This window comes from Pygocentrus nattereri, chromosome 29, assembly GCF_015220715.1.
Source record: "Pygocentrus nattereri isolate fPygNat1 chromosome 29, fPygNat1.pri, whole genome shotgun sequence".
Lineage (NCBI taxonomy): Eukaryota > Metazoa > Chordata > Actinopteri > Characiformes > Serrasalmidae > Pygocentrus > Pygocentrus nattereri.
This window is the reverse complement of record NC_051239.1, coordinates 11,992,668-12,016,605: the sequence shown is the minus strand read 5'-3', so window position 1 is coordinate 12,016,605 and position 23,938 is coordinate 11,992,668. Positions and strand designations below refer to the sequence as shown.

The following is a 23,938-nucleotide window of genomic DNA, read 5'->3' as shown; positions in this document are numbered from 1 at the left end:
TTCTGGCTAATTCTGACATTTGAGTGTCCATCTGAAGGGATGTTTGGTTAATCGCAGAGAAGGAAGAATCATGGAAAAAAGCCTCTTCAGATGAGCCAATGGCTCACGCTAACCCTTGATTAAACCAGTATAAAGGGGCTCATGTATTTTTCAGTTTTCGATGAGAGAGATGCGTACTGCTCTCTTTTTCTGTGCTACATTTGTTGCATATTCACTGTGAAAGAGTACTTTTCACGACTGTGGCCTTCTGACTGCCTGAAGGCTCTGGTGTTCCTTTAGCCTACAAGAAAGCAATTCACATGACTCACCCATGTTCATGTGATTTGCTTTTTTTTAATATCTATTTAAAATAATGTTATTATTTTACTATTAGACTTTTGCCTTTTTTTAATAAAGTAATTATCACTTTATTTCAGCTATTTATTAATTTGCCAGACACTGAAAATTAGCCCCACGCCACAAGCTATTATGGTGGTACGTCTACCATGCAGACTTCCACTGTAAACCCCTCTAAATGCAAGATGCTGATGAGGACTTTTTCTTTTTTTTGGTAGATGATGCGCCAGCATGTTTTTGCACCTAGCTAACATCTGCTAAAGTAGTTGGGCCTAGTCCGTGGTACAGCTTCATATTCTTAGCTACGCATTCTTGGCAGCACATTCACGCTAAAGGCACACGTGTTTCTGAATAACAAAGTGTAATATAATATACATGTTTACTCAAAAACGTTCACATTTTAGTCCTCTTGATGAAAAAATCAATTTCACCTAACTGTTAGCCTTATTTTCTATACAAAACAGTGATATCAGTGTCTAAATACTGGCACCTTGGATGAAAAAGAATACCCAAGTACCTGTGCACATCCTTAATCAAGGTTCCACATTTTTTTGGAAATGCTACCCAAGCTTACTTTGAGAATTTATAATGGATGAAAAAAGGCTTAATTTTACAGTGGAGGACACCAGTGATTGACACAGAGTGTGTAATAATGACAGTATCAACAACCAAACTCAACCACTGTAAAAACAAAGCCCAGAAATACTGATTGCTGATCACTTTCTAAATATTTGTTCTCCTTTTCCTCCCTATGATCTTTCTTCATGACTATTTTCATGACGGATTCCAAATCACACATGGACCTCCTCCTTCCCTCGACCAATCTGCCGGATTTAAAACCTGTCTCACCTGACCTGATCACCTGATTTGCATCATTTCCTGATTTCTGGCCCAAATCGACTGCCATGCTTTCCCCCCCTTCTCTCTCCTCTTCCTGCTCTGTGGAAAGCAAATGAAGAATCATGGGCTGAGGGAAGTTTCTGTGTGCTGGTGAAAAAGAACAATCTATGCCAGAGGAAGGTTCTGCAACAGCTGTGCTGTAGAACATGTTCTCTAAAGGGCTGAAGAAACCATTCCGGCCCCATCTGCCACTCACATTCCGCTAATTTATATTTCCAATCGAGAACCTCTAATATGGGACAATGCTGAGAGGTTTCTCGGTGCCAGAACTACAACAAACCTACCTTTACCTGTGTGTGTGCGCGAGTGAGTGTGTGTGTGTGGGTGTGTGTGCATGGTTTTTGGAAGAAACTGTCAGGGTGTTGTGACTGGGATCAATAATAAACTACAAATCATACATGTCAGTATTTTGTGACCAAAGCATGGATGCCAAATTTTTGTACCTTTTTTGTTTTGGGTCCAGAGATAAAGTCAGAGAGGCACGCTGAAGAAGTGATGTTTCTTTGTTTTTGTCTCCAGTTTAAAAGTATGATGGCTAATGCCCAGTTTTGTGGATTTTATAGATAAATCTGAAACCATCACTGAACCCCTAAACTGTTTTCAGCTTCAGCTACACCTCTCTGAGCAAAGGGAAGGCCTAAGCTTAACAGTAGTCAATCATGTCATAGTTTTATCCATAAACAGGATTTTTTTTCACTGCAGTACAGCAAAGACCTGGCCTTGCGTACAAAGTGGCCTAATTTTTGCCGTTAACGTCACTGTTATTGCTGATAAGTGAGGTCAGTTTTTGACTCGGGATCTCTCACTGTTTAGAAATTCATCACCTCAGGCTCTCTTAAATGTCTGTCTGCGTATGTGTTTGTTTTCCCCTGTGCGTCTTTAACTATCAGCACACACTCTGTATGAAACAGGACTTGTTTTCAATGCATAACAGGGTTCAAAAAACGTTTGAAAACCAGCAGTTGTCCTCAAACTAAGTGATGAGCAGTTAATCATTTATGGCATGCGATTTGTCTCTAACCCACCCCCCTTTATTTTTCCATTTTGTCACTACTGGGCATCCTTGATATGCCTTCAGAGTAATTGATTAACGCACATATGCTCTATTATCTATAGTTTTTCAAAGCTACTCTGCAGTAGGCAATTTCATATTGTGGAATTCATTGCAGTGACACTGTGTGTCCAGGTGGTCTGTGATGGATGGCTTGAGAGAAAGGATTAAATGTGGAAATGGCTTGCCACGCAAGGCCTAATGACACCCAGTGAAGCGTTATAATGGTTTTATGTGTGTGCTATGCACTGCACTGTCTGTTCAGCCTTCAGTCAAACTTTATCCTTTCATCCGTGATTTCAGCCTTTGTCGCCTTCTTGTGACCGTTCACGCATCAGTGGGTTATTTTGAAAATGACATTTTAAATGAGGGGTTTTTTTTGTCTATAGGACTTCAGATGGCCATGCAGCATAGTCCATTATTCACACTTGGTTTTAGTAGTTTATTGCCGAGTATAATGCATAATCAATTCTCATATACTCTTTAAAAAAAGATGTTTATTTCAGAAACAACTGGTGCTATCAATATTATGGGATTGTTACAGATATAATGGGCTTTGTATTTTTGTTTTTTGGGGGGGGGGGGGGGGGTGTTGAACCCCTGGCGATGGATCCACTGTGACAGGGTCCAACACTTATCTGTGAATTCGTAGGAATTATTATATTTTTAATCCAAAATGATGGAAATCTGGAAAACCATAACGGTATACATATTCCCTGCTACACATCATACCATAGGAAGAAAGGGACCTGTACACGTCATGGGATTCAGAATAACACTCAGAAAATGTTTGTTTACTAATGGTAGTAGGCGAAACCGGCTAGCGTTTTGCATCCCTATAAAACATATTTGACCATTCCACCTGTGCTTAAAGTAAGAAGATTTTTATGTCTTTTATTTATGAATAATTGATTTATTTTCATTTTTAGGCCATGTGGTTTAAGACGACATAACCTTTTATTTATAAAAAATGATTTATAAATGGTTGCAGTTCAGTTGAGACTTGTGCGGGTGGGATTCTGTTCCGCCACTTCATTTTAATTACGAATTCATGACGTGAGAAAACGTTATGATCATAAATTGTCTGCAAGTACAGTACATGCAATGTTACATAACTAATGTTATATAGGATTATATAAATGTTTTACACTTATTCTGTTCTGGCAGTTTGATTCTTCTTCTTTTTTTTTTTTTTAAATGTACATATGTATTTTGATCACTATTAACCTAAATATGTTTCTGAGCCCAGTTTTGTTTGATGTGGTAGGGTAAAACATGATTTTTTTTTTTTTAAATTAAATTTATTATTTCTGTTTTTAGCCACCTGCCACGAGATAGATAAGGATTTGTTGTAGTAAGGGCCCTGAGAAAAATGTTTTGTTTTCATAGAGAGAACTGGACAGAACAGTTTACTGATCTTTTTATTAATGAATTTTAAAATAAAAACAGGACTCCTCTGAGAGTGCAAATTAAGTGATGATTTGGCCCTTTTTTATTTATTTTTGTTAACTGATTTGCTTTGGTCATTTAAATGATGTCCAGCCGAGCGTACACTGGTTCAAGAAGTTACATTGTTTTGGTAAGGAGTGTCCTACAAAGACGGGGCACATTTGATGCAAACACAGAGAATCATCTTACAAAATTGCATGGAAAAAATGTGTTAGTAGAACTGTTCGGGGTGTTCAGGCAAAACTCTGGTTGTGAATTTTTGTCTCGTCCTGAGTTCCAATTGTTCCAGTCAGGTTGTGGTCCTGGAATGTATTGGTTCTCTTGTTGTTTCCTCACAAAAGGGCTTTGTTTTGAGGGGAACAATTCGCTGCTTGACCAAGAGAATCCCAAGTCATATGTGTTGGGGACAACACAAGCCCTTCTAGGTAGTGACAATGAGTTTAAAAGAGACAGAGTATTTCCACAGCTGCTTGTTTTGATCTGTGGCTGTTTCCTCCTAAAAGGAAACTGTTTGAATATTTGAGGTCCACATTACATTAAAAAAGTATTTTTTTCCTCTATATTGTCAGGTACATTTTGCATGGTGAAATCTGAAATATGAGGTTAAAGAAGGTCCAAAGTCTGGTTAGAATGTTAAATGTCAATGTTACTCAAAAAGTATTTGAATATCTGCAAATATAATATAGCGAAATTGCAGTGGGCAGCAAATATGCTATTATTCAGAACAATATGTTTTTGTTCTTATTATGACGTTTACTTGACTGCTTTTATTTTGGTTAGAAAACTGTCAAAACAAGTGCAAGTTTATGTAACTTTATTTGCAGTTTGAACTTCATAACATCAATAGCTTAGCCAACCAATTTAGATGGGCCTCAGTGCTCCAAACATCCTTCTTTTTCCTCTTGGTTAGTTTTTCATTTTTATTCCTCAGGATGTAGCGTCTCATATTCTCGATGATTGCGCAATTGTATCTAGTGAAAGCTTTTCTCGCAGCAGTCTTGCTCAGTGTTGTGGTGTTGGAGAAATACTTGGTTAATGTCCAGCTGATAACTTTTCCCTTGTTTCTACTGGTCAAAGCTGGCAAATGTCTTTTCACTGTGTATTGTGCAAACCCCCCACCCCCGCTAACTCCACATCCACCGCCACACTATCACTTTCTGGGCTCTTTAACTTTTAAAAATCATTAATGAAAGATGGACATTTGTGCAGGATTTTTAGGGGGAAAAAAAATCTTATGTACTCATTGAACCTACTTTACTGATCAATATAAGCACCTCCTGAAGAATGTTCAATCAATCTCTAAACAGCTTCTGGGTATGACCTATGACATTGGCTTTGGCCTATGTTTCCACATTCTCAGTGACTGGCAGGTTGATTAAGGTCGTGTAAGGCTAGATGGGGTCATGTGGGGTCATTTGTGGGCGTTCTATTTAGGGGCATCAGAATTCAATAGGGTGTATCAGACCGGGAACCCTTGGGTCAGAAGGAAGGTCATCAGGCTATAGACCTCCCACTGTCTTTATGGGAAAACTCTCAGCTGCCCACAGAATGTGTCCCTCAGCTTGTGGTCAGAGGCTATGCTGTGTGTTTTTAGAGCTCTTCAGGGAACCAGGGCCCTGGCATTTTGATGGTTCTATTTATGTACTAAGGAAGCATTTTAGCATTACTTTGTAGAATACTGTACATACTGAGCTTTTTATTTTTAAAAAATTAGGGACTTTTCAAACTAGTTTTTCAAAAGTTCTTCCCACCTCTAAGATACGTAATCAGAGTGTGGGGTGGTCCTTGACTTTAACTACTATGGCACCACTGTAGGAGGCAAGTTGGCATGTTTTACCAAACATTTTTCATTTTGCCAGGAGTGCTCCCTTCACTTTTAATCTATTTCAGACAATGAAGACTTGTAAGGCAAAGCAATTAATATTAAGACGATGATTCCTGTCTGCGGCTCTTAAACTCTGAAATCTTAGGTGGAAGCAACTAGATGGATTAATGTAAACCGCGTTTCAACAAGTGGGAATGGAAAATGGTTCTGAAAATATGTGTATAATAGAGCCTACCTGAAAGCGCTGATAGTGACTTAATTGTTCTGTGGTGAATGGGGTTTAATTATGGTGTGGGCTCTCGCAAGCACTGACAGTATTTTGATCTGTGCATCTGAAACGTGCACTGCACTGTCTAGAACCTGAAACATGAATCGGTTTGGCATATTCCCAGGGCCCTTTTCCAAACCTTTAAACATGAGAACAGGTAAAAGAAAGGTAAGCCTCTTCAGTCTCATCTTCACTCGGCTTTGTGTGAGTGCACAATACTTGCTTAGTGTATTAAGAACTGTTATATGAACTGGAGGCAGCTCAAGGCTATTATGTATGAATAATATGAATCTGTTATGCAGAAATGAATCATTTTAGGGATATAAAGCTCTGATCTTTCTTTGAAGTTATAATTCTTTAGGAGACGATAAAATACATCATGGAATCTCAAATTTCCCCTTGATTAGTTTGGTATGATTCAAAATTGTTAAACACTAAATACACATATAACTGGGTAACTACGCAGTAGAGGACTTTTTTCTTTTAACTTTGAAAACAATGAGAATTTTAGGTTCAAACCTTTAATATTATTATAGTCACATTATTACAAAGTCGCGGTAAGTTAGTTTACTGCCCATATCTCGTATGAGAGAAGCTGCTGGAGTTAACTGCCCAGCTAATGTCTACCTGAAGTAGTTAAATCTTCATGTTCAGCTCAAAGCATCATGATACTTGTGAGGCGTGAATGCATTTTGACAGGTGTATGTGAAATAGTTTCCTCTATCACTTTAACAGGTGAATATTTGACAGAAAATGGGGGCTGTAAACCGTGTGACATTACCTGCCACAAGTGCACAGGACCAAAGAATGATGACTGCTTCAGCTGCTTGTTCACCAGGTAACACAGTACCCTGTAGTTACCTGCCTTACTGGGATAGAGTTAACAAGACAGAGATTTGACTTGGTGCCAAAGAACCAAACTATATAATATCATTCAGATTTCACTTCATATTAGCTACTACATACTTTACCCTCTCCTGCAGGGTCATGGACGATGGACGCTGTGTAAGGAACTGCAATTCTGGAAAGTTTGAGAGGGACTGGCAGTGTCATCGTTGCCACCATACATGCCATGAGTGCAGTGACGTGGGTCCCGACAAGTGCACCAGCTGCAACAAAGGTAACATTTCAAGTCACTGCTAGGCAGTGCAAAAAGGCACAGCTACATGATTTACGTCAGCTCAGAATGTGCCAATGTGTAGACACCAGCTTAGCTAACATTACTTCTGAAGTCAAGCATATTTATATGGAGTATTTTTACCTGCCACAGCTCAATGCCTGGGAGATATTTCTTACCCCTCTTGCTGACCTTTGGCATTAGGCATGATGACCTTACAACAAGGGTACACAATCCTATTCCTGGATATCAACCACCCTGCAGGGTTTAGGTCAAACCCTAATCTATCAACCTAAGGCTGTTTCATATGAATACATAACATATTCATTCATATGATAAAAGAATGATTTTAGGGATTAAAAAAGCGTTCTGAACTTACTTTGAAATTATGATTTTTTTTTTTTTTCATAAGGCCCCCAGAAACATCTGAATAATAGGGCCAGAACTCTCTGTGGTGGGAGATCAGCAGGAATAGGATTGGGCACCCTGACTAAACCTCATGTGCAGCTGCTCCAGAGCTTCCCATGTATGCAATTCAGCATCAATTGTGAACTGACTATTAGTGAAATATGGATCCTTTTAGAAATATTGTGCAACTCACCTATACACCCTACAGTCACCTAAACCAATGACATCTTGTATGGCTATACCTTAAATAGGGATAGGCATTATGGCTCTTCTTGTCATTATTGTTATTGACTGATGTTTTTTACAGAGTATAATTAGTGCTGTCAAACTGGAGTTAGTACTCGGTACTTAGTTTTAGATAGTATTTTTCAAATGTGGCACTGCTTTTTGTCTTATTGAATGCATATTGTGTATTGCATCTTCATATATCATGATGATAGATAATCTTTTTTTTTTTTTTTCACCATATCACCGACCCCATCAGTAAATGATGTTAAATACATTTCAGACTGTTATGAAGACTCTTTACAAAGTATTCTTGAACACTCTGTTGCACCACAAAAACAGATTTGAGGCTTCCTCCCAGCTACACTTGAATGATTTGGTCCATAACTACACTTCTAAAAAATGGCTCAAGGGTTCTTTCGTAAAGGTTCCTTTGTTGTTACAAGCTTCTTATCAATAGCAGAACCAGAATGATATACAGCACATTGTCTGAAGAACCACTTCTCCATGCGAACAACCATGAAATATAGCGATCATTATAACACCATTGTCTGCTATTGTCATGAAGCTTGTAACCATAAAGGAACCTTCAGGTCTCTTTCATGAAGAACCCCTTAAGAATAACCTCTTTTAGGAGTGTAGGATGGCATCATTTACTCAGTCATCTGTTGCAATTTTACTAAAAAAGTGTGCTCAAATTCAGACTTAACCTTCCATTCGATAAAACATGTTTAGCTGTTTACCACTGTTAAATAATGGGGTAACTTTTTTTAGTTAGGCTGAGGACGAATTTATTTATATATATATATATTACACACACACACACACACACACACACACACACACACACACACACACACACACACACACACACACACACACACACACACACACACACACACACTTTTAATAAGGGAGAGACACATAAGCTAACTTAGTTAAAATTAGCATAGCTAGCACTCAGCTTTGCTAATCTCCTGAAACATTGGAAGATACAGCTAACTAGCTAACTAACCACTGAGATCCAACATCTTCCACTTCTCACAGGAGCCATTACAAAGGAATAACGTTATAATTGAGTCTTAGACTTCATGAGTGAAAAACTCAAAGTACTAACTTATTTTCGAGAGCGAGAGAGAGGCGCTAGCAGTGCTAGGCCTGTCTAGCCTGGCTGTCTTGTGCTTTAGGCTGTATGTTTTACCCCTGGGGGTTGTTAACGTTGGCGGCATCTTCTGTCTGTTTCTTTTCGCTGCTCTCATTTGTGTGTAATGTTTTGACAGATAGGTTTGGAGTGGAGCGCTACTTATTTGACCACGAGTGTCGAGACAGCTGCCCAGAGGGTCACTACCCTTCCTCCAAGAACATCTGCGAGTCGTGTCCTCCACACTGCTCGGTCTGCAGCAGCGGCAGTCTCTGCCTCCACTGCGCCGCCCATTTCTACTCCAAAGACGGGACGTGTGTCAAGCTGGAATGCGGAGTGGGTCAGTTCCAGAAAGTTCTGCTCCTCTTGCATTCGCCTGTCATAAAGTGTGCTTTTGCGACATCCTCTGAACACTTTTTCGTTTTTTTTTGGCTGAAAAATGTCACTTCACTGGCATGTTTTCCTTGCTCGGGACACGCTCCTTCACTTTCACACCCTCTGACAGTCTTACTAGGAAAAAGCAAGATGTTTGGCCAATTCTCTAAAAATGTAAAAGGGAATTCCATCATCAGAACCAGAACCAAAACTGTCCATATATGACGACTTAACTGCAAAAATCATCCAGTTTGGATTTTGACATCCTTGTGATGTCAGGAAAACCAGTATACTTACACACGACTCCTATAGCAGTGTAGCCCCGCCCACTAACTCTGAAGTTATACAGAGTGTTTCAGTCTGGACTGCTTTTAGAACGAGGCAAAACATAGAAAAGCCAATCAGAACAGGGGTTATTTGCATATATTAGACTTAAATGCATTGTAACACATACAGCCTTTTTAATTCCAAGTTGGAGAGGTTGGAAAATGGTTGTGTGAAAATGAATTAGGACTGTTTTTGGTGCACAAACTCATACCTTGTCCTCAGGTGGAAACATAAATAAAGTTAAACAGAAGATAAAAGGTGGCATATAAACCCTTTTAAAAGCATTATAAAACATGGTCTCCAGCATCAGGCAGCACATTCATAAGCACTTCATGTTATAACCTTCTGTGAGGCAGCTTTGAGAGGCTTTGGACATCTGGTTCCTATCACTACTGTTGTGCACAGTTCGTTCTCCAAGTTTTAACACAACGGCACATTTCGCATCAAACCACTCCCAATGATTTTGTTTCATGAGAAAAATCTAAGCTGTCAGCAAAAAAAAAAAAAAGAACATTTTAAAACAAAAAAAGAAAAACACAGTGAGCCATTTCACTTGCTAAGGGTGAGAGTTTTGAAGAGCTTCCACTTTCACATCTTTTCTCCATCACTATGTATCAGGAAAATCTAAAGTAGAGATTTTCCTTAGCTGGTTATAACACGCAGCGCTGTTGATCTAATCGCCTTTACACACTGAGAATGAGAGATAGCCTGGAGAGAATGAGGGAGAGTTTGACTGAGATACTGAGTGAGCCGAAGTGTTGGAGACGGAGAGCGGTGGAACACAAATTCTTATCATTAGTGACAGACATGTATAAACGGATCCTCTGCCACGGCCCGAGGGCTTAGCTCCACACGCCACTATACGCTCTCCACACACACGCCTTCTTCTCCTCTTATACTTCTTCACACATGATCCTCTCTAATATGTGCTTATGCACACACATTCCCTTTAGTCATAGTGCTTTTTTAGTGGCTATTATAGTCTCCGAATATGCCCCTTTGCACTGCTCCTAGCATCGAAATAACCACATTCTGTCCTCTGTGCAGGTGAAGTGGCTGACGTGGATGATGATGACTGTGTTCCCTGTGAGGAAGGTTGTCAGAAGTGCCTCAGTGGTGGGTGTTCTTTCTGATGTCGTGTCAAGAGATCAAAACCTACTTAGTCCTATACCAACAGATGTGATACTTCAATGCATGTTAGTGTATCTTTTTAAACTCCTAGCTCAGCACCAGCCTCTCTACTGTTCTGAGAAAATGTTCTCACAACCACATGATGGATCTGATCTGTTGTTGACTGAAAGGAAAGAAAGGAACCCCCTTCTCTAGACCCCTGAAGTCGGGTGTCTTTCTGCAGACAGCATGTTATGTCTGAGCAGGTTTTCTCTGTGACCTGTGGTAAACAAAAGGTTCCAAACCCTATCCTTTTTATCCATTTTCCTAAGTGTCTCGGGATCCTCTAAAGTTACAAGGCTGAAAAATGCTACATACATGCTAAAAGCAAGCTAAAGTAACTCAGTCTACTAACTACAAGGCTGTTATATGGATCATTCTACTGAACTGGTTCAAAGTCCAAAACACATTTCAGTTGATCTGAACTTTTACCAAACCAGAACTCAAAAACCCCAGCCAGTACATGATTAGCAAACACAGTTTGGAACAGTTGTACACCCATAAAATCATAATCTTGAGAGAGAATTATGAATGTTACACAGAGCATTTTTCATGTTTCAAGTTTTTTAGTTTAGAAATTATACTCATGATTTAATCTAAACCTTTAAACTTTGCTTAAAAGTAACCAATAAGGTTTTAAACATGATAAAATACGAAAAAATGTAAGTATTATTTTTGACAAGTGTAAATATAAGGGGCTAGGATTTGGAACAGACACCTCCCAACAGGAGTTTTTTTTTATTTTTTTATTTAAAAGTACTGATGACATCCACAATACACTCTCACACATTTTCTAAGCCTTCTGGGTCGAGGGGGGGGGGGGTGCTGGAGCCTATCCCAGCAGTCACTGGGTGGAAGACAGCCTGGACAGGTCACCAGTCCATCGCAGGGCAGACAGACAGACACACACATTTTCTCACACACTCACACCTAGGTGCAATCTAGCATGTCCAATTGGCCTGACTGGTCTTCGGATTGTGGGAGGAAACCCACGGAGGAGACACAGGGAGAACATGCAAACTCCACACAGAAAGGACTCTGGTCGCCCGGCCGGGGAATCGAACCCAGGCCCTTCACTATGCACTCAGTAATGAATATTTTATCCAAATAACAATAAATATTGCTTATAAATATTAATTAACTAACAAACTAACACATTTGACAAAGCTTGCTAGTTTGCGTGGAGTATTTTGGTGAGATTGTCAGTCTAATGATGTCAAGTCAGTGTGCAGATAGAAATAGTCATATTTCAGCTCATTAGCGACCTTGTAATGTTTGGAGGGAAAGCGTCTGTACAGCAAGACGTGTCAGCTTTAGAACATCTTTGTTTACTACAGGGTGCCAAAGTAACATTCCAGTTTCTCATAGAGAAAACGAGCTTAGAATCCCTAATATGGGCTTGATGCCGACTTCAGGAATGACGACAAATCAATAATAATCACTGTATCTCAGTGAGAATGCCAGTAATTTTTTTTAAGGGACTCTTTGCCTAAAAAATGTTCACTTCTATTTATCTTGAATGAATGATTAGCCTGAAGTCTGAAGTTTACCCTCTAGCTGTGAGGTAAATGTAGCTAAAAGGAAATTGAACCCTATGTACAACGGTTAGCACTGAGCAAACTGGATGCCTAAATCATCACACTGCGTCCAAGCACTTTGAGAAGCAATGTCAAATAATCTTGTGCTGTTTCTAGACTGACACAGCAAATGGAAAACGACATAAGCAAGTCTATTCAAGCTCGCTTGAAGCAGTTTGTGATGATTCAGACATGCAGTTTGCACAATGCTAAGAGGTGTGCATAACCTTGCATTAGTTATGTGAACCTAATAGCTTAGGGGGGAAAGTAAAGAAGCAAAGTTAAGACAACAAACATCGTCTTGGCTGATGGGGTACATTTGAGGTGAAGGGAATATTGGGCAAATTTGATTTTCTTTTGGAATAACACTTTTGTGGAATCGCGTTTCATTTCTCAGGAACTTGTCTTGTTTATCTCATGACTCGTTTTAGCCATTCGTAGATATTCTTTCTTACCTCACACAGCCTCACGCTGCTGTTTTCCTCCCCGGAGGAGTTATCTCCACTATGCCCCCTTGAGTGAGTGTGCCAGGTTCGCAGTATGGGGGTCATATCTCCCCATGTGTCTCACGGGCTCCATTCATCCATTTAAATTTGAAGCAGGGAAGATGCAAAAGATGAAAAGATGTCACACCATGTCGCGTGCGGATCATCAAAGCGCCAGATACACACTAGTGCTGAAGAGATAAGTGCGTAATCAGACACGGGCTGACTGGATCAGATCAAAGATGAGGATGAAGGCGAGCGATAAGGAGTGCTGCTCCAGCTTCTCTGTGGCCCTCCCCTTGGTCTAAGGGGAGAAATCGTTTAAGCTTGTCATTACTGCTGTAAAGCCTCAAAGTGCGGCTTCTTCACTCAAAATGGTTTCTGGCTGTATCTGAGTGTTCTCCGACTGCACCCTGAAACAGAAACTGTTCCATTTCATACACAATGGAATATCAAGTAATGCTTCAAGGGAGCAATGCAGTGTAACAGTGAAGCTAATTGCAGCCGGTATGACACTTTGACTCATTATAACTCTTAAACCACTGATTTTCCACAATTTCTGCATAATTAAACGGTCCAGATGTAAACGGAGACATTCAAAGTGGTTTAATATGAAATGATGCATTCTTGAGAAATCTTTATTCGTCACAGTGGTGGTGATGGGAACCAGGGGTCACAATGTCTATGGCCAATTTATTTACTGTCCAGTACAACCAGTGAACCTTCACATGACCTCTAAATTTTATATGTAATGTTGTTGAGGGTTAGAAAAGTGGTAAACCCAAAAAAGTAAGTTTTCTTTGAGGACTATTTTGCATTACAAAGCCCTGCATGTACTTCATCATGAATCTCTCAACAGCAATATGCTTTAGGCCAAAACCCTCCTTCAAAGATGGTAAAACGGCATCTAGGGCGTCAGAGTATTTGTAACCATTTCACATAACAGCTTTCTGTGAGGTAGCCTTGGGACGTCTGGTTCCCATCACGCCCACTGTGAACTATTCTGACCACTCTGAAAGACTTTATTTCCATCATAACAGTTTAATTATATGGAAATTCTTGGTTGGTTAAATCTTCTTCTAACCAGTCACTTTAAGTTGTTTGCTTAAGTTATGATGCAAGCTGCCTTTTCTACATGCAGACATTTTTCTTGGCACCTAGCATTCACTCTTTAATTAGATAAACTGTGTATCTGCCCAGCTCCTAAAATGGGGAAATGATTGCTCAATTTGCTTCAGGGCTGCTGCTTTGTAATTATCCAAGTTGCTTCAAAACTGTCTGAGTGAATTAACCAGTGAGTAAGTGGATCAGCACTGGGGTCTCCAGAGTTGGACAATGTTAGCTTGCCCCCTGTTGGTAAATGGAGAGAAGAAGACAACAGGGAGCTGTGTGCTGACAACAGCTTTTCACTGAAAGCTTTCAATCTGGTCCGCGGGACCACAGCTGGCTCTGGGCTTTTCGGTGCCCCAAACTCCCTCGCTGAAAGTAAAATTAGAGGCTTACTAATAGGAGTGACTACCACCATGACTATCAAGTGGGTAATAGCTGTATTGCTGGTGGATGCTATCGCAGTTTAAATCACAGTTAACCTTCTCAGCATTCTGGATCCAGAGGTCTTTCTCACCACACAGTACTTCTTTCTTATCCAACTAACTTTAAGCTTAGTTTGAACTAACCCTAGTGGCAGTGTCGACAGTGTTGGTATTTTACTGTTATAAATGCTTTTCTTTCTGAATAGTTAGGTAGTATGATTTCCTTTTCCTTCTGTGGTGGCTCCTCCTCATGTATAACTTGACTAGATGTTCATCATAAAACTTTAATCATAGGGTGAGTATCTAAAACTGCTTTGACCTAGAAAGTCATTAGAACTAGCCTCTGTTAGGTGTTGTAGTCTTTGAAACTTAGTAAGAAAGCCTGTCTAAATTGAGCCTGCTTCATTGGGGAGACCTCAGATTGACCACTTCTTGTCCAATGACACACCAACACAAATAGCATAGCGTAACACAAAATAATAAACAACACATCTTCATCTTTAAGCCTTTTTCTCCTCATCTCCTCACTTTCTTCAGTCTAAGTATGTTCTTCCTAGACATCATAATGATGCAGTAATAATCCAGTTGTTAGGGGATCCCCTGGCGGCTAAGCAGCTGCTTATGTTGCTATTAGGTAGAACCGTTATTGCATGGAACCTCCATCCAGTTAATTTTTTCCCCTGAGCCAGATAGGAATAACAATTATAAAAGGCTCATATCATGGAAACACTGAATTTTCCACCCTTCCAGACAGCCTGTTTAGTTCTAAGCAATATAGATTGGAAAATGGTAAAAATTATCACCATTTTTAATAGATTAAACTTCAAAAATGTTACATGTGGACCTTGAGGAAAAGGATAAAATGCAAGAAAAGTGTAGGATGTTGGGACCTTTAACCCTCTGTAATTTTTTTCTCTTTTGTTTGCCAGTAAATCCGAAGCACTGCTTGTTCTGTTTGGAGAACTATTACCAGTAAGTCTTAATTGTTCTCTTATAACTCTTATAATTCTGAAATCTAAGGTTCAGTTCTTTCAGTCTCCCCATGTTACATGTTTTTTTTCCCTGTAGATTGGGGTCAAGCTGCCACAGAATCTGCCCTGAGAGAACGTATGCAGATAACACTACCATGATGTGCATGCACTGTGACGATCATTGTGTCAACTGTGATGAGTCTCAGTGTTACCTCTGCGAGGAGGAATACTACCTATCAGGTGCGAATAACATGTTTTTCTTTATGAGGCAGTTATACTAAAACCAGAAAAGCTGAGCTAATGTGCATTACGTTGTGGAGGTGGTTCTGATTGCTGGGTCTGGCTGCAAGTGCATTTATGTGGCTGCCTGGGGCAGGAAAATAAAGGTTTATGTGGATGGCAGGTGAAGAGAGACAGACATGCTGCTACCAGCCTGACACCCGCTCACCTCTCAATTAACGCTGAGAGGAGACACGACTGTAAGGAATGAATTGACACCTTAGGTCTTTCTTTCGTTCTTTTTCCTTGTCAATCTTGCTAGGCGGAATATGGAGGTGAATAGTGCGTTCATATGGTTAACACCAAGTTAGAAAATTGTCATGTTACCAAATCATAGTTATTGCTTGTTGGCAGTTACGTGGTCATCAGCAACAGGCAGATTTATCAGGTGAACAATTAGAAGTGCGATGCTCAAGGTACCTCCTGATTTGGTTCAGTTTTGGTTCTTTTTTCCCTTTTATAGACTACATCTTAGGTGTCTCAAACCCATTTATTATATGGGGGTCACCAACCGGTTAGTCTTCTCCAAGGCTCCAAGGGGAACCAGTTGAAAAGTGTCCCAAAGTATGAGTCTTAACTACATGACTACATTAACACTTATTTGAGCACATCTCAGTATTTTTTTTAACAATTGTTCTGATTAACAATCCATTATTACTTCTACTACTACTACTACTACTACTACTACTACTACTACTACTATCTCTACTACTAATAATAAATCAGTAGTCATAGTTCTGTAAATACACTTTATGGCCAAAAATATGTGGAAACCCCTTTCAGCTGCCACAAGATGTGAATTTCTGCCCTGCTAAATCTGCCTCAGCCAACTGTAAGAGCTGTTATTGTGAATTTGAAGCATCTGGGGAAACAACAGCTTAGCCCCAAAGCGGTAGAGTACACAAACTTACTTAGCGGGGCCACCAAAATCATTTATCCTCTGCAGCATCGCTCACTATTGATTTCCAGATTGCCTCTGGAAGCACAAGAACTGTTTGTAGCTTCATGAAATGGGTTTCCATGACTGAGCGGCTGCAAGTGAAGTCACACTTCACTTTCTGGCAGTCTGATGGATGCATCTGGGTTTGGCGCCAGGAGAACGCTGCCTACTGGAACACATGGTACCAGCAGTAAAGTTTGGTGGAGGAGGGATCATGTTTTGGGGCTGTTTTTCAGGGTTTTGGCTAGGCCCTTTAGTGATGGGTAATGTTAATGCTACAGTATACAGATATTTGTAGCAACAGTTTGAAGAAGACCCTTTCCCAATCCAGCACAACTGTGCTCCTGTGCACAGGCGAGCTCCGTAAAGAATGGTTTGATGAGTTTAGTGTGGAGGAACTCCAGTGGTCTGCATAGATCCCTGACATCTGCCCCACTGAAAATGTTTGGTGTGAATTGGAACGTTGATTGTGAGCCAGGCTTCCTCGTCCAACATCAGTGCCTGACCTCATAAATGCTTCTTGGACTGAATGGGCACAAATTCCCAAAGACACACTCCAAAATCTGTTGGAAAGCCTTCTCAGAAGAACGAATCCTGTTACAGGCACAAAGGGGAGCCCAACTACGTATTGATGCCCATGGCTTTGGAATGAGCTGCCCAACAAACCCTTGTAGGTGTAATGGTCAGGTGTCCACATACTAACGTGCATAGTGTTTAATGAATATTTTATATTTACGACCAGCATATCCTCTTTGTCTGGGTTGATCATACTGTGCCATAAAATTCTCAAGCAACATTGTTAATAACGTAGGCTACACTCTTAAAAAAATAAATAAATAAAGATGGTTCTTCAAGGGTTCTATAGTAAATAAAACAAGCTTGACATTGTGACAGTGGAACCCTTTTTGGTTTCATATAGAACCATTTTCTTTTCAAGGTTCTATGCAGATGCATATGCAACGCATTCTCCATCTGTCTGAAGATTCATTTCACTATGCAGAGAACCATTTAATCATGCAAATGGTTCTTTGAGTGTTCATGGTTCTATATAAAACCAATGTTTTTACTAAAGAACCCTTGAAGAACCATCTTTTTGAATTTTCAGCTAATGCGATTTGAAAATTGCAATTTCCATAGAGAAAGGATTCATCTTTCAGCTTTAGCTCATCATGTGCAAACTTTGCTGCTCAAACAAATCAATTGCATTAGATTGCATTATCAATATAATGTAAAATATTAGAGCATCTTTACAAACGCACTGAGAGACTATTCATAACCATTTGCTCCTCAGGCAGCATGTGTGTGAAGAACTGTGTGGAAGGTTTTTATGGTGACTCGAAAAAGGAATGCGAGCCGTGTCATCCTGACTGCCGCTCATGTGGTGGTCCATTTTATGACGACTGTGACTCGTGTGAAGACGGCATGCGTCTGGTGGATGGCAAGTGCATCGACATCAGTAGAGTGGTCAAGTGTCCCACTTCCCACTTCGTCAACAGTAAGGCAGCTCTTCATTTGGGCTGATTTGAATTAGCTGAAAGTCTTAAACGGTCTTACTCAAAAATGACTTGCCCTAAAATGATGGTTTGGTAGCAATCCCCTTGGTGATCCCATTAGCCCAAATGTAGACGAGCAGCCAAGACTTGCTTGGCCCCTAAAGTCTGCTCCTTTAGATCTGTTCTGGGGGCAATGACACTCATCTAGCCAGCAAGTAACGAAAGCTTATACTCCAGTAATCCACCAGCTATTTTTCTCATGATATAAACAAGAGTTGTTCCTGAGAAGTTTTCTCAAAACAAACTTGCTATGCCTCAGAACACTGTTATTAAAACGTCATGCTAAAATAAATTAATTGAAAGTTATTTTGAAAAATCTAGCAACTGTGGCAAGTGCTGTTTATTGCCTAGAATTTATAAAGGAATAGTCTGACAGAATAGTTTTTTTTTCCTTCTTTTTTACCATGAAAGTATTCAATAAGACAAGCAGATCAAAAGAAATGCTCAAAGAGGTGAGGAAGTAAGTTATTGAAAAACATCCGTCTTGAAAAGGTTTTAAAATGTTTGGTCATCAGTCTGTGATCTGAAGGTCAAGCACTACAATGATTTGAAGCACAAGTCCAAGTTAAGTTAATGTTCAAGCCCACCTCTGATTGGCTCAAGAGAGTGGCCTAGTCCTGACTTGAACCCCATAGAGATGTTGTGGTAGGATCCTAAATGAGGAGTTACTGCTCAAAAGGCCTCAAAAATAAAATTAAATAGGTAAGTTAAAACAATTCCTCAAAGATTGAGTTTGCCAAAATTCCTCTGCAGTGATGTGAAGGACTGATCTCCAGTTAAAGTAAGCAACTGTTTGTGGTTGTGGTTGCTTATATGAACATAACAATAGTGTAGCTAATACATGGCTGGAGTAGCCACCCATTTTTGTAGATAACAATATGTCATGCAGTGTCAGAACCCACATTGGCAAGGCTATTTGAAATTTCTGGAGAGGCCGAATCGAAGTCCTCGAACCCTGTTTAAGATACTGTAGTAGGACCTTAAATGGGCAGTTCATGCTTGATAGCCCTCCAAAATGACGGAATTTAAACAGTTCTGCAAAGCGATGTGAAAGAGTGCTCTCCAGTTAGATGGAGGGCTTTGTTGCAGTTGTTGCTGAAGTTGGCACCATCATTGAAGTTTAGCGGAGGCAGTTACTTTTTCACATGGGTGATTTAGGTGTTCCAAAAGTTTCTTCCTTAAATAAATGAAATCATACTCATTACTTGTTATCTACATTAGCCTTGTAACACCAGCGCAAATTTAAGAAGCATACATGACCTGGCTGATCAACTCTGCTTGGAGAAAGGAGGACAGTGGTACATCATTTTACTGCTATCAAAATTTAACAATTTTCCCCAGTGTTCATGCAGTTCATTTCACAAACTAGATGAACAAGGGAAATGTTTTTCCTTTTTCCATGTAATTGAACTCTGATGGCTGTAATGAACGTTCAGTTATATTGTGCCTCTTTGAAGTGTCAGTTTAGTGAAGGGAAGTCAAGTTTGGATCATCTTAAAATTTCTGATTGCTGTGTGAGCACCTTCACTTTCCTCTTAACCAGTGTATGTGTTTGCCTTTTTTCGCAGAGCATTATGAATGTGAGCAATGCCATTCTTTTTGTATGCTGTGTTCGGGGCCTGGGAAAGACCAGTGTAATACCTGTAAGGATGGTGAGTACGTTCATTGGCCCACCACAGAGAGACATTTTCTCAGCATGTTTTATTTCATTATTATTATTGAAACACTTTTTTTCAATCCCTTAAAGAAGCACTATACAATTTTGGAGAACGATTCTTGATATTTGAACTCAACAGCAAAACTAACACACTCCTCCCTTCAGAAGCTCCACCCCCAAATTCGTGGGTGTGCATTGTTGAGGCCAGTACACTTTTTTTCGATTTGTGGCCATAAAACCCTTCGCAAATGTACAGACAAATTCCATGATAGTGATGGAGTGAACGACACAGCAAGCTATGTAATTAATGCTACCTAGGTAGGGGGTTAGTGAACTGTTCCTGCAGTTGCTGCTGTGATGAAGTTGACCAGTTTCTCTCATAAACATTCCTAAACAGGACAAAAACAATACTGACCTGTTGACTCTGTGAAACAGGAAAAATAAGTCGTTATCCACCTGTCCAGCAGGAGCAACCTCCTCATCCCTTTTCATGCATTTCAACTCTCAGTGAAGCTGAAATCCGCTTCCTTTTTGCCAGCTTCTTGTTCGAATTTTCCTGTTCCACCTTAAGAGGTGCAGCAGCTAGACTACATTCCAGCACCGCTATGTCTTCACATATGAAGTGGTTGTTTAGAAGTCATATATATCATCTTTTAACTGCAAACCTGCAGTACTGGGCAAAAGTCTACCCATCATTTCTTTCATTTCCATTCAACAAGCCAGTAAGTCCAAATTACACATTTTTCAGGAGGCATTTCTGAGGAGATTAGATATAAAATAATCCACTTACCTAAGGTTCACAAGCTGTTACTGTAGACCGTAACAGTTTAAAATGTGCAAACAAAAGAAGCTGCTGGTGTTCTCAGAACAATGCACTGACCTCACCATCAGACCTCAGCATCACCGAATGTGGGATTTCTTGGATTGTGCAAAGCAGAAAATGCAACTTCTAAGACTGAACTTTGGAGGTGTGGAAAAATGTCCCTGCAGATTTCTTTGAAAAACTGAAAACAAGTTTCCTGAAAAGAATGGAAGCTGCAATAAAGGTAAAGGGTCGACAAAATATGTACTGAAAGAAATATGTATACATTTTCTGCCTTCCTCTGAGAAAAGAATAACTTGTACTTAATGGCTGTTTTAACTGGAAATTAAATAAACGAAGGTTGGACTTTTTTTTTTTTTTTTTTTTTTAATATTTTATTTATAATTGTGCTGTGTTATTCAAACCTGCTGTAAAGTCCCCTGCTCTGTGTGCCTGTGTTCTCTGTAGGTATGTTTCTAGTTGCTGAAAAGCAGACTTGCGTATCATCCTGTCCTGCGGGTGCTTATGGGAACAAGACAAGTGGGCATTGTGAGGATTGCCTGCCGGGCTGTGCCTTGTGCCAGGAGGCTCATCGCTGCCTCAAATGCAGAGCTGACCAAGCCCAGCTCTACCTACAGAATGGCTTGTGTGTCACAGAGTGTCAAAGGTAGTGAATTTAACACATTAACACTCTCTCTTTTTCTCTCGTTCGTTCTTCTCACCTTAAGTCTATTTGAGATATGAGGTGGGTCTGGTCATTCTGGGGCTCTAGGCAAGACAGGAATGGGCCCCCCATAAATTGTCCTGATATATATCATATATATGAAATCAGCAAGTGAACTAAAGTTGAGGACGTCTAATATTTCTCGTTTTGATATTGTTGTAAAAGATTATTCATGTTTAAATGATTATTTATGTAAAAATGTTTTAATTTAATTAAATGAAATTATCTCTGTATATTAGCAAGTCATTTTGCCTGTTTTAAGAAATATGCTTGAAACAAGCTAAATTATCTCCCAATATAATGCAGTAATTTGGTACAGAGTAGCACCGAACCAAAGTAATGAGTTTGTTCTCCAGGAAATAATAAGTGATATAATCCTAGGACAGTTTGAGGGAAGTAATTAGTAACTTGAATGGATGACTTTTCAGAGGAACTTCTCCAACACTGGAGCGATGTATACTTTCATTCACACTAGCATTAATACATAATCTACTAAGCCAATGCAGGATTCTGTTCACCCCCTCCAACGAGACCAAGCGACAAACTAATGAGCAGTAGAGTGCAATGCGACTCACTTCCGGGGCGCTTCATAGTGTGCGACTCGAGTAGCGGCTCGTCGAGTGTTTGCTTGCATGTTTTGTATGTTGGGACGTATTGACACTGAACTGAACTGAGCTGAACTCACTGTTCCTGACAGACACACACAGTTTCTACAGGACAGGATTACTGAATATACATATATATACTTTATATTTGATGTGAATATTGAACATCCACATTCAGTTTTCAAGCTCAAATTTCTTAAACTCAAATGAACAACAGAAACTCTGGGGTGCAACTACCCATAACCCTTTGTTTTTGGTTTCATAATGGTGTTTTGCTTTCAGATTCTCAAGTTCAGTATTGCTGTTTGGTAGTAAAATAGTTAGTGTCTCCTCTTTTTAACATATGTTTAAAGGTCTGTCTTTTCATCAGAAGATCTTAGCTTTGTGTTGTGGCGATGCCGCAACCAAAAAAATGCTAATTATTGGTGCATTTTTGGGGGTTGCCAATATCGGCCAACGTATAGTCATACAGTGTAGTCATGCGTTTGTCTCTCAACAGGGGTTACCCCAATGACGGCGAGTGCCGTAGCTGTGCTGAAGGATGTGCCTCGTGTGAGGACGGTGCTGATCACTGTCTGAGCTGTGACCAGCAGTACCTCCTCCATAAATACACCTGTGTGAGCCACTGCCCAGAGAACTACTATGTCAAAGATGATGCGTGTGAGCACTGCCCCCATAGATGCACCCAGTGTGAAAGAAATGGCAAATGCAGTGGTAAGCATTGTTGGGAATACTTTAGCAAATAATGGATTTGGTCCTACAAAGTTGCAATATGGTGTACCAGTGTACATTTACCAGTCAGAAGTTTGGGCCTGAACATATATTCGTCTGAAGGGTTATCCTTAGTATGCCCAAGATGTGTTTGTTAAATAAGTATAAATAGTGAAGTTAATGCCAGTGTTTCCATTTGTTTCCAGAAAACAAATGTGCTATTTTTAAAAAATACTAACGAACAAGCAGTTTCCAGAAGGAAACAGTAGTTAGCACAGGTGTGACTTCTTCAAGCCTGTTGAAAAACCTTCCTGGGTGGCTTTTCATGAAGCTGCTTGAGAGACTGCTAAGATTCATCTAGACAAAGAGGAGGTACTTTGAAGAATCAAAAATAGATGAAATAGAAATTTTCATTTGCTTAACCCTTTCTCATCCCTTTATATTTCTATATATGATATCTTATAGTTTTGATATCTTCATTATTATTGTAAAATGTCAAAAAGCTTAAAGGAAAACTCTTGAATGAGTAGGTAGTAGGTGTCTTTCGACTAGTATCATATATAATAATATGTATGAAATTACTTACGAGAGTTACTGAAAGTTGAGGTTTCGCGAAAAAATGATTATTGATCCATTTTAATTGTTTTTGGGCACATCTTTTAGATGGTACCTTTTGAAATATTTTGCTTACTTTAAAACTGAATTTTATTTCACTAGATTTTGATAGTTACACATGTAGATAATGTTTGCTTGTATCAGGGTTCCTCAAGGGTGAGTTATAGGGCCATTTACATTACCACAAAATTCTGAGGTTTCTGTTAATCCCTGTTTTCTTTCCTTCCCACTTTTTGATCTCTCGTACTTTCTTTCTTTCTTTTCACTCAGAATGTGCTCAGTACTACTTCTTGCATGAGGGTAAATGCCTGGACGACTGTCCCAAAGGCTACTTTACAAATGTGCAAGAGAAGAAGTGTGAACGTTGTCATGACGACTGTGCAGCATGTGATGGGCCGGACGCTGACGACTGCATATCGTGTTCGTATCCTTCAGCGGTCCGCTACAATGGAGCGTGTCTGTCCAGCTGCCCTTCAAACACATACCGAGACGGCACTGAGTGCAGAGGTATTTCAATGGCAAACACACATGTACAAAGTACAAATACATTTACTGTAATTTAATATATACACAGCAATTTAAGTTTGGAATTAATGTTTACAATAATAAACAACTCATTTTTTGCAGATAGATGTATAAAATGATTCTAGTATGATGCCACTTTACAACTTCATAGGTTTTAAATAATAATTAGAAAAGTTAAAAAAAAAAAGGAATAAAGGTCTAAAATGGTGAACAGAACTGCAAACGATTACAAAATGACTGAGAAAGCTGTTTATTATCATGAATGAAGTCCATTACAGTTAATTACCAGAAAGCCCCATATTTTAAATATGATTCTCAGATCTTGAGGCAAAGAACATAGAAATAAAGAGATGGTGGCAGTATATTTTAA

At 39.6% G+C, this 23,938-nt stretch overlaps 1 protein-coding gene across 4 annotated transcripts in view; it reads left to right on the top strand.

The window, feature by feature from the left end:
• pcsk5b (proprotein convertase subtilisin/kexin type 5b) overlaps window positions 1-23,938 on the top strand; it is a 73,734-nt gene that overhangs the window by 30,674 nt on the left and 19,122 nt on the right. For 2 of the 4 annotated variants that reach the window (XM_037536050.1, XM_037536051.1), the window contains exons 21-31: window positions 6,565-6,667; window positions 6,813-6,949; window positions 8,860-9,060; window positions 10,470-10,538; window positions 15,116-15,158; window positions 15,255-15,397; window positions 17,668-17,871; window positions 19,498-19,581; window positions 20,857-21,055; window positions 22,217-22,431; window positions 23,314-23,550. In XM_037536050.1, coding sequence (XP_037391947.1) covers window positions 6,565-6,667; window positions 6,813-6,949; window positions 8,860-9,060; window positions 10,470-10,538; window positions 15,116-15,158; window positions 15,255-15,397; window positions 17,668-17,871; window positions 19,498-19,581; window positions 20,857-21,055; window positions 22,217-22,431; window positions 23,314-23,550 — 1,635 coding nt within the window. Of the gene's footprint in view, window positions 1-1,285; window positions 3,765-6,564; window positions 6,668-6,812; window positions 6,950-8,859; window positions 9,061-10,469; window positions 10,539-15,115; window positions 15,159-15,254; window positions 15,398-17,667; window positions 17,872-19,497; window positions 19,582-20,856; window positions 21,056-22,216; window positions 22,432-23,313; window positions 23,551-23,938 lie in introns of those variants that run through there. The other 2 variants (XM_017696422.2, XM_017696421.2) reach the window with 2 other exon arrangements.